Below are 11,090 nucleotides of genomic sequence, written 5' to 3'. Positions count from 1 at the left end.
TGGGAGTATGCAAAGGACTTGCATGAACCAGGAGTGAGCAAGGAGGTGTATTATTATAGGTAGACAGTTGTTTTATAACAGCACAATGCTGATTGAGTTCCACTTGGCTCGAAATACTTTTAAGATCACCGAACTTGCGTGGTTCTGTCTAAACTTACCTTCAGTACTCCATTTGGTATTCTTATTTGAAGGAGAAAACGAGGAATGTACATTTTTTTGTGACTTTGCGATTTATAGCACACTTTGTTGGTGGCAACTGGGATTACAGAATTGTCGAATCGCAAAGGGTTATACAGTTCAAATGCCCCCGTAAGATGAGGTTCAAGTTTTGGTATATGTACTGATTAAAATTGTTAAAAACAGATAATGTCCACTCGGCACTGGAACAAAATACTTAAATCTCTCGATAAAGCTGTCTTGTGACATTCCCTGTTCTCCCCCATACCATTCATTTACCCTACATCTCAATTATAACAATGTAAAAAATTAAGCAAAGTCAAATGGAAAACAGACCTATATTGTACTTTAACAGTCCACAATCAATTGCCATCGAAATCACGAAGCTGCAATATTTCAAGAGTGAAAGCAAGTGGCTTATATCAATTTGCCTAACAACCACAGATATTACGTTCATCTCTTTCGACATGTGAAAAGCATGTCCTACATTTCCTCATGGTCGTTAGAAGAATAAGTCACCGTACAGCACAGCCCCTTCCAAGTAACGCATTAAAACAAGCCGACCGAAAAACCACCCGCATAAATCTCGGTCGAAAAAAAGGCCCATCTGATGGATTAAAAACCACGACTCGTAGCATGCATCGCGGGATACGTGTATTTCCTTTCCCGCTCTATTTTTTTTCCCCCACGACCTAAATATCGCTGGCCTGAAATACCCGCGAATTTTTGTATCTGATACACATGATTTACGGCGACTTTTTCTGCTGACGCGACCGGTACCATTGCCGGGGATGGGGCTGGTTAAGCCGCGACGGATAGAAAGCCTGCTTTGGTGGACGCCGCGATATTGAACACCTGAATCCTCGAGCGATAATGCGATTTACTCTCTTGCGGCCGTGAGATAGCGTGAAAGAGTGCTCCTCGCCTGGGGCCACCTCTTATTCGATGGAGAAAGATTCCCATAAGTTTTCTGAAGAGCAAAAATGGCGGCCACTATTTCATTGCGTCGAGTGTCCTTCCATGGTTAATCTGCCTCGACGCTGGGGGGAATGGAGAAACGAATGCGATCGTGGTGAATAGAAAGAGGATGATAGGGATGCAGAGGGCGTCGCGGAGCAAGCTTTCTAGCCATCACGGTTTCGCTACTCCAAGAGGCGCTTTCAGGGAATGTTTACTGACTTTATCGAGCCTCAACGAGTGTCGGGAGCTGAGCACCAATCGTATTGTACTTGGCCCACTCGATCATAAATACCTTTAAATCTCGGATGAGATTTCTCAGTCCTGTGTATTTTTTCAGCAGTCTGTAGAGATCGTTAGTCATTTGGGTGTTCTCTGCTTCGATCTGGATTGTTGTCATACCTGTATGCATTAAAAGAAATGTATTAATTGGTCTGTGTTTGTCGGGTGTGATTTATCAAGAGCAGGTTTAAAAGAAGCTACTTTGGGTGAAGGACTTACCAGCCAGAGTAATGTAAATGCTGTACTCGGAATAACTTATTTAAGTGATGTTAAAATAGCAGAAAAAAAAATTGACTTTTTAAGAATTAGGTAAATAGAAGTGTATTCATAAAATAATTTTTCCCCTACTAAAAATTCTATATTAGCAAAAAACCAGAAAGTTGCTCTCAACCTCACACTTTCGTGCAAGCTTATAATTGATCGTTATTAACTATGTAATTATTTATTGATAGTACACGAAGCAGCCAACAAGGATTGTTTTCAATTAAGTAAGTTACTCCTGTGTAGAGGCAAATTTGCAAAACCTGTAATAATATTGTATGCCAGTGCTACAATGTCGCAACTGATCTCCTTCTACCCCTATCATACGTGTATGATGGACGGTAATATATTATTCATGCTTGGAAAGTTTCCAAGCGACAAGACAGCTATCGATTCCTGTCTTTTCCGCGCAATTTGTGCAACGAGCAGATCGTGCGTTCAAGTGAGATAAATAGATGGTACTGTTTGCCTGAATTTTATTCTCGACGTTCCCCCATCGCAAATATTGAATGATTCCTTTAAACAACACACACGAAATGTGGAATAATAATTCGATTGGACAGCGGCGAAGAAATCCAATATTCAGAAGAATCAACAGAACACCACCAAATCCCTCAAAATAACATTTCTGCGCATTTCAAATTCTATCGAATCACAAAATGAACAAAACCCTACAAAAAAAAAATCAAACCAAATGGAAATAAATGCTTTAAAAGGAATATACAACTTGGTGTTCCAAAAGGATCGAGTATTCCGTGTATAAAATAAAGCAATGAAATTTTTATACAGACTGCTCCAAAATATACAGGGTTGCACCTAATTCTACAACGCATAGGCCCGATCGGAAGGATAGAATAAATATTTCTGATGGCAAGGTGAGACACAGAAGCTTCTGCCAATCGAGCAGCGTGAATTCTAAAATCATTTCAACTCACTTTCAAGTCTCTCGATGCGTTCTCGTTTCGTCTCGGCCTCCTCGGCGAGACGTGCCGAGGTTTTCACGCCCTCCCCGCTCTTGTGGGTCTTTTCCATGATGGAGCACGCGCGCAGGACAAAGGCAGGCACGGTTTCCTGTTTTTCCTGCTTCGGTATATCTACCAGCGTCCAGTATTGGGTCTCTAACTTAATCACGTCCTGGAAAGGTAAAACCGCAGACACGCTGTACACATAGCGAGGCCCTGAAGGGATGAAATAAGAGCGCGGGGAAAAAGCGGAGGAAAAATTAGTGTCCTTGGTGGCTGGCTACCTTCAGCCATTCGATCTTTCCATCTGCAATGGCACTTTCAACGAAACGAGCCGCGACAAAGAGAGCCGCAGCTTTTATTTGGAAAGCTCTTGCCCGCTGTGACTGATGTAACGTGTACCTTGGGAGGAACTTATATATATATATATATCGCTACTCGACTTGTCTGGTTTAACAGAGTTTCTTTTCAAGCCTCGGAAGGCCGTACTTTTTGTCGGACTAGCAGAAGGCTGTAAAGGGCAAGAAAACGTTCCCAATCCGAAAACTCTAATTTTACTGAAACTTCGTGTAATTGCAGAGCATATTTGAGTATGCAAGGAGCTATTTATTTTTCAGCGGCAATTTACTCTGACGGAGTGGAATGAACCCTTAAAGTTACCGCGTTTTTTTTTAAAATTATTGTTGAATTTATTACCTACTTTGTACAAATGAAAATCATTGTAGGAGAGATTCTAATCACTGACTGAACATGTGAAATTATTAGCTATATTTCAAATATGTATATCTTACTGTGCAAACATGCCTCTGGATTAGAATTAATGTTGAACAGTTATCGAAGCCTGGTAAATGAGAATATCAGTGGGGGTTTGATTATTCGATTTTCTGTTTAATCGAGCACAATACGTCACTAAACAGTGCGGATTAAATAATTATTGGAGTATCCCATCCGTAATTTCGTCAAATTTTGTCTCTGACACTTTCTTTCTCAAACTCCGAACTAGCATAGCAGTGAACAGTGTCGTCAGCTTTCTCCAGGTACGAGCAGGAAAGCACATTTACCTTAATCATAAGTTTTAAGAGGTTGTAGCGTTGAAATACATTTCGGACTTGCTTGCTGTTAGTGTATTTGCACATGAGCTCGACGAGGGCACGTTTCGCGATCTCATAGCTTCCATCCAGGCGTATCCTCACGATTCTCAGTCTTTCGTTCGTCTCGATAACCTCTTCTTTGGTCTGTCCACCTGGATCGACAGAAACGAAAATACCAATGAGTCCTTTAATCAGACCCAGGTTCCCAGCAACACCTGGTGTGCTTTAATTAATCCCCAATTAATTTGGCAGGGATGCAGCGACGAAATTGTAATTACACAACGTTCCCTCGTGTTCCACCGAAATATCGCGACAATGACATAATTAATAACTACCGCCAGTTTCGTTGGGATAATTGTTAATTTCACTGGAAACCAACGTTCGCCCCCGAAAGCCCGATGTTTCGCCGTTGTTTAGCGGAAAACGCGGCAGCGTGGTCAATAATTATCAGGCTCGTCTTATCTCGTAACAAGCATCGTCATTATTTCAAGCATTCTACAACCGCGGTGTCGCCCGTTCTCCGGCGAGCTTCGAACTTAATAAGCAACGCAATCTCCGCGTGCACACGCGTGCGAACGCACCCGCTGTCCATTCACCAGCTGGCTTGATGACATTATTACTTTGAACTGTGCCGTGTACGGTCTAATGGAGAAATTAATGTCGCCGCCACGTCAACGGGAATTCGTTTGCAGTTTTAATTAAAGTCCCTCCCTTATCGTTCTTACAGCGCATGACACACGACGAACCCGCGCAGCGGGAGGACATAGCCGCTCTTGTTCAGGGGCAAAGGGCTATTTGCGCTGGCTTAATAAATGCCGTAACGTCTCGTATTGCGGCAATTTCATGGAAACTTCTAACCCACGGCGCTTATGAATAGTCGCTTTAAACGGGGTTGTTTGAACTTTGCAATGCATTTATCGATTTACAAGCGCCTTTCAATGTTTCGTGCGTGAGTGCAGGCGTATTGAATAATTCAGTTTAAGGGGAGGTTCCGGTCTAAAAATCGATTTTCTTTTATTTCATTATTCGAACGTTCAACCTTTTAGGAATACGCGTTTAAAAGGATTTATTGTAATTCGTAAAATTCCCGAAGTTATAGGCATTTGAGTGACGGAAAATGCATGGGCAACGACCGGCCACTCGGCGCTCGCGTAAAACTTTAAACGCGTTTTTCTCGAAACAGTGTTCTCGAAATCGGCGGGACCTGTATCTCCGAAAGTTATTATCCGATTCGACTGATTTTTTTTTATTTTGAAGAATATACTTCTGGCTAGGGGGAAACCAGAAAAAAATACAAAAATTGAAAATTTATAATTTTCAAAGACGTTGAAAGGGTGAAAAATATATGGAAAAACTGATTTGAAACTTCAAGTGTCGTTATTTGCTAAAATATGTTATTTTTGTAATTTGTTCTGGTTTCCTCCCTAGCCAGAAGTATATTCTTCAAAATAAAAAAAGTTTCAGTCGAATCGGTTAGTAACTTTTGAAGATACAGGTTCCACCGATTTGGATGCATTTTTTTACGCCTCGAGTTTAACGACTCCCCAGTGCTGTCTGCGATGATTAATTATAAAACAAAAAATATATTTCTATAATCTAAGACATCCTTAATACAATGCAAAAAGTCACATTAAATTATATATACTAGTTTTCCTTTAATTAATTCCTAAATGTCACCTAGGTTTATGGCCTCTCGACCGGAACCACCCCTTAAATTGAAGTGGCGGAGCTTTGTCAGAGGATGATTTACTGTTTCTCGTTGAATTAAAGAAGTCACTTAGGTCTAATTATAAGTGAAGATATGTATGGAGCTAAAAAAAAGCTCGAAATGTAGGGAGTGTTTAGTACCTACTCACTAAATTGAGTAAACGATGCTGAATCGATGTGGGCTGAGAAATTAGGCTTGTTAGGGTTGGGAATTGACGTTGAAGGATATACTTGTTTCCACACTTTATTAAACCTCTAAAACCTTGGGTCTATAAATGTGAAGCGTCTGTGCATCAACTGCATCCACAAATACACACTTTTGGAAAGAACAACATTTAAAATAGAGTCCAGTAATCTCTCCAGTAAGATACGAAATGCAAGGCAGCACTCGCTCAGTTTCCACCACGAAGCATAAACTAAACGTTGGTCATCGACGTGAAGACCAGTTAAAATGTTAATAACTCTATTTTCTCTATGTATTTTACATATTTAATAAATTTACGAACTCTCTATGATCCAGACAAAGGGATCAGTAAATTTCAATTGGAAGGACCTGTGTATTTACGCAGGTACCTATCTTGTTGCACATTTTTCATCCATTTGGTAAACAGAAAGGGGCATTGACTTCGCGTTGGTGAACTCACTCTTTAGTAAGAGACCATTTGAGGTACAAACGGTATTTCTGACGCATTGCTAAGCTCAACTGATCGAGGATAAGAGCTTCTGCTTCAATTCCATTCACGAAGCTAACGACCAGCTACCTGGCCCGCAGCCAATAGCTTATTTCCAACAGTTATCTTCATCTCAATTCTCTGGCACTAGGATTCAACCAACAAGTGCCGTGCTTCGGTGGTTCCACTTCCAACAAAACAACTTAAACGGCAGGTTTTTCTTTGAGTCTTAAAAGCTCGCCAGGCTGACGCTTCGCCATTTAAATTTCATGAAAATGTCAACACTCTGTTGTGGACAAATTGTGCGGATCTAATTACTGTTTAAAGAAAACTTACTTGAAGTTCCTTCGTCCTTTACATCCTGGACAATCCTCCGAACGCTTTGTGTAAATTTGCCCATGAGATTCGTGCCCGCTGAAACAAAGGATTACATAATTGTATAACACAATTTATCTGGAGAAAACTGAGTACTGTGCTTATCGAATTTGTGATGAGATTGAAATTAAGCGGAAAGCAAAATTTGCGATACTATAGTATCGCAATATTTTATCGACTCTATTACTAATTGAATATTCTTCGAATAGGTATAATAGAATTGTTTGAAAAAATATATATATAATGATGTTAATCTTAAACGTTTGGTCACTCACAACTGTGTACTGGGTCTGTAAAGAAAAGTTTTAGGAATTGTGGGCGTTTTTGGGGAAAGTAGTTTCGTTCCTTAACGAAATAATAAGTGAAAATGTTTGTTTAACAGCTGACGAGGGTAATGAAGTTTTTATTAGTAATACTAAAGTAAAGCTATTAGAGTCGGAAGCATCAGAGCAGGCGGACGCATATTTGCATACATTTATTCGTTTTAGGTAACCGCAGCATTTGCTTTTACGTGTGTACAGTTCCAAGTACTTGCTGGAATTTCGCAGAAGGATGTAGCCTGTTTTCTGTTTGCGGAACGAGAAAGCAGTAAAATAAAAGCACGCTAGTAGGAATCGGGGATCCGGCACATATTTCCGGGAGGTAAACGTTGCCGCCAAAAGCGGAAATGTCTGCCGGTGGATGTCTACGTTGGTTGACATAAAATGCGATAGCGGGGAAGGGTGAACAAAGCTTCTTAGTCGTAAAACATAGAATCGTTCTTAAGACCACGGAAGTGGGCTTTAAAACTCGAAGCTTTTCAGGCAGATAACACACTGTCTCTAACGCTTTTGTGACTATACAGGTAGGTGGCGTTCTTCGTCACCACCAGATTTCATGCGTCAAGATAATTTCGTTCCCTGTTAAATTGCACGGTTGGATGCTCATTAATTAAATATGTTCATTGAGGACAGTAGTTATACGTTGATCTACGTAATATTTGGGATTGGATACATGTTTGAGTACTTAGGAGCTGGACACTTGGGTGCTTGGGTACTTGGGAGCTTAGGTACTTGGGTGCGTGGATACTCAAGTTTTAGTTGGATGTTTAAACAGTTGGGTAGTTGGATATTTCAACATATCCATCCATTTCAACTTTTCTGAAGTTAACTTTCAAACTGGAATAGGGTAAAACTATACGCCCCACTTTTAAAGAAAGATCTATAAAACCAATATCTTTTAATAATTCTTTAAATTTTTTAAAAACACATGTCAAGCATACCAAATGGATTAAAATTCACATCGATTTTAACTGCCAATTAAATATCACGTTTTCGACACGTTCACTTCTAACTGGCGCCACAACCACCATTTGTATAATTCTGATTTCCACGCAGAGAGTGCTCCGATGGAAGCTACGTAGACGTGGGTAGACATTTTAAAATACGACCGTGCACCGACTGTACATTGACGTTACGTTGTCCCATCACGAAATCGTTGGAGCCATGTCATCCGGAATTTGTCCCGTGTCGCACTTCGACAGTTTGGACATATTGAAATTCAGAACGGTGCCCCTACGTGGTTTCCCCATCTTCGACGCGGCACCCTCTTTGCTTGGTACACATCTTCCGAAAATAAGAGCATAAAGAGGGCTCCGTTCGATGCGAAAATTCTAAATTGAAACACATCAAAGTTACGTCAGAATACCGCCGTAATCTTTATTCGTTGTTGTAAATGTGTTTTGAAATTCTGAAATATACAGTGCTTAGGAGATTAACGTCTTTAATTAACACATTGTTCATTCATCAAACCGACAGGCTTTCTTGATAAAATCTTTGGCCTTCTGCAGACGTAGCTGAGGTTCTAAATGCAGCAATCTAGTTTCCGATATTGTAGGAGGTGGAAAACTAAAAAATAGCGAAGTAATCATACAGTGGCTCGCATTAATATTTGGACACTTTTTAAAATCGCATAACTTTTTTAGAATTGGTCCAAACAACTTGATTTCGGGAATCGCTGATTTCGGGAATTTTCGCGATTCTCGACCTTATTCTTTCGTTTTTTTTTTAATTTTCATTACAAGCTCACAAAAAAAGTTTAAAAATCGACCTTTACTATTCTTTTCGCTATTGCAACCAAATACATTTTTTTTCAAAACGACGAAACGCGTCAGTTAGCAAACTAATCCTTCTAGCTTCTCAAAAAAAAAACTCAAGTTGTTTGGACCAATTCTAAAAAAGTTATGCGATTTTAAAAAGTGTGCGAATATTAATACGAGCCACTGTATGTGTATCAAAAGTCCACTATTTGTCTTTGTTCTCAACTGTAGAATAGAGTAGTTAATCAATTAAAATCTGTTGTGTATTAAAGCATATGGTTGGAAAGTTTACTTTTCCCTGTTCATACGAATTCGTATAGTTCATTCAACTTGTCTCTGAATAATATACAGAATATTATTATAGGCTAAAGCACAATATTATCTATATATGTACGGCGCTCAGTTCCAACCCAGTATAAGAGTATTAGCATGACTTTTGGGTAGTTTTATTACCTTTCAGTGCAATTGACTCTTTTCCAGAGAATTGCATATATTCCCAGAACAAGTGGCCCAGACGGTGCTCGCAGCCACTATGGAAGTTTCGTTTGTTTCGTCGGGCTGGATGCCAAAACGCAACAAGCGAATTTGCTGCTCGTTTCATGGCTTTGCGAAGGAAACACGTTTATGTTGATTACTTCCAGCGTATTCACACCCGCCATCTCCCTGATCGAAAATTTACGTCTCAGACCGTTTCATACTAAAATTGCTACAAGCCCCTCTTTGACTTTCAACACTAATGGTCGATCTCTTAATAATTTGAAAATAAAATGTGCCTTCGCTCACAAGGGAACATACACGCCGGTTCTGATTAAAGATTTTTTTATCACCAATCGCCCATACCGAGGGGCGAAAACAGCCCCTAAACTTGGGGGTAGAAAACGAATTTTCTAGAATAATTTCTTGGAAACTATTCGGCGTAGGAAGAAAATGAAAAATAATCAAGATCGGCATGTTGTCCTGTCAGAATTCTAATTCAAGTATCTCTGAACATATTTCTAGAATAAGAAAGTATTTTCCAGACTTTCAAATCCAACCCAACAACTGAATCATTTAATTTACACATGCCGAATTTCCAAAATACAGGATAAAATAACCAAAAAAAAAAAAATTTTTCTTATTTTATATGATTAGTAAAGTCCATTGGAATACGTTATTGCTACTAATTTAATTTCGCAAAAAGTGTGGGGTAGCGCGTTTTAGTTCTCGATGCCTCGATTAAGAAACCGACTAGTTCTGAAATAATTTGTTTAAACCTTATTAAACCTTGAATCTATAAACGAGAAACGTCTATCCATCAACTACTTCCCCAAATACACACTTTTGAAAGGAGCAACATTTAAAATAGAGTCCAGTAATCTCTCCAGTAAGTTACGAAATGCAAAGCAGCACATGCTCGGCCTCCACCATGAAGCATAAACTAAACGTTGAAATTTATTGTTCCGCAATCAGCGTTCAGTTCGCCCGAGTAATTTACGCAGCGCGTTCAAGGCGGGAAGACGAGATCAAAGCGGTTTGGCAAAGGATCTGCGAGTGTACCTAATTTCTGGCATGATCAAATTCAGCACAAAGGGAAAGTCGTTCACACGCGTGCAGATTATATTATTTTCACGAGCACGCGGCGGTTTCATCGCGCTCGATATCAGTTGCTTAACCGCGCAGCAAAAGCAGTCGCGACTCGGAATGGATTTAAAACAGTGCAAGCGCGCGAATTGAGGTTCGGCTGTCTTCGATGACCGCCGATGGCCAGCCTCGTTCAATGCTGAAATTCGCGAAAGCTATATCGATGGGAATCAAATTAATTTCGAGTGTCGTTTCAATTGTCGATATCACTGCTAAATTAAATTCTAATATGTATAGACATTCGTATGTCTGCTAAATGAGAAAATTTCCACTTTTGTTAACTCCCATTGATTTTCAATACGCAATCTACGCTCGTCAGCTTTTGACACAACACTGTCTGAACACCCCTGCGTAAGCTAGTATTTATAGTAAGTGGATAAATAACGCTCGTGTTGACTTATAGTGTCATTTTAGTTCACAGAAAAACTGCGTTTTAGGATGACCTAGTAGTTCTTAAAATGCAGATGTTCCTTGATTTTTCCCACAGCCCCCTAAATTGTTTCCCCCAAAATTCATTAAAATCCCACGACTTTCAGTAAATCCCTCTTACAGCCACAAATCTCGAAACTGTGTTCGTCAGTTATACATAAAATTCCTCTACGAAATAAAATCCTAATAAACTATCTCCAGTGATAACATTTTGTGCGATATCTGTCCATTACAATGGCTCTCATAAAAATTACACGAGTCAGGTAAAATGGTCTCAAAACGTTGTTATATTTGTCCCGAATTGTTCATCTAGATTCTAGAATCTACGCTCTAGACAGGGAGCTATCGCCTGATACAGCGGCCAAGGGCGAAGGGGGTTGTGGTAACTTTCACTGAAGGACAATAATCTGAAGGGGACAAAATGTGCCTGGAATATCCCATTTATCCAGGATGAACGTAATTTTCCAGGCCTTCGGTCTAA

The 11,090-nt window shown here is 39.8% G+C and overlaps 1 protein-coding gene across 5 annotated transcripts in view; it reads right to left on the bottom strand.

The window, feature by feature from the left end:
- The window catches only part of LOC143378317 (uncharacterized), a 160,994-nt gene that overhangs the window by 7,903 nt on the left and 142,001 nt on the right, over positions 1-11,090 (bottom strand). For 3 of the 5 annotated variants that reach the window (XR_013088186.1, XM_076830017.1, XM_076830019.1), the window contains 4 exons: positions 6,445-6,522; positions 3,701-3,882; positions 2,613-2,811; positions 1,430-1,536 (listed from right to left, as the gene is read on the bottom strand). Coding sequence is in view for 4 of the 5 variants with exons in the window: in XM_076830017.1 (XP_076686132.1) it covers positions 1,430-1,536; positions 2,613-2,811; positions 3,701-3,882; positions 6,445-6,522 (566 nt within the window). In the remaining variant the exon portion in view is untranslated. Of the gene's footprint in view, positions 1-1,429; positions 1,537-2,612; positions 2,812-3,700; positions 3,883-6,444; positions 6,523-7,744; positions 7,858-7,928; positions 7,966-11,090 lie in introns of those variants that run through there. The other 2 variants (XM_076830020.1, XM_076830021.1) reach the window with 2 other exon arrangements.

This window comes from Andrena cerasifolii, chromosome 1, assembly GCF_050908995.1.
Source record: "Andrena cerasifolii isolate SP2316 chromosome 1, iyAndCera1_principal, whole genome shotgun sequence".
Taxonomy (NCBI): Eukaryota; Metazoa; Arthropoda; class Insecta; order Hymenoptera; family Andrenidae; genus Andrena; species Andrena cerasifolii.
This window is presented reverse-complemented; position numbering and strand designations above follow the sequence as displayed.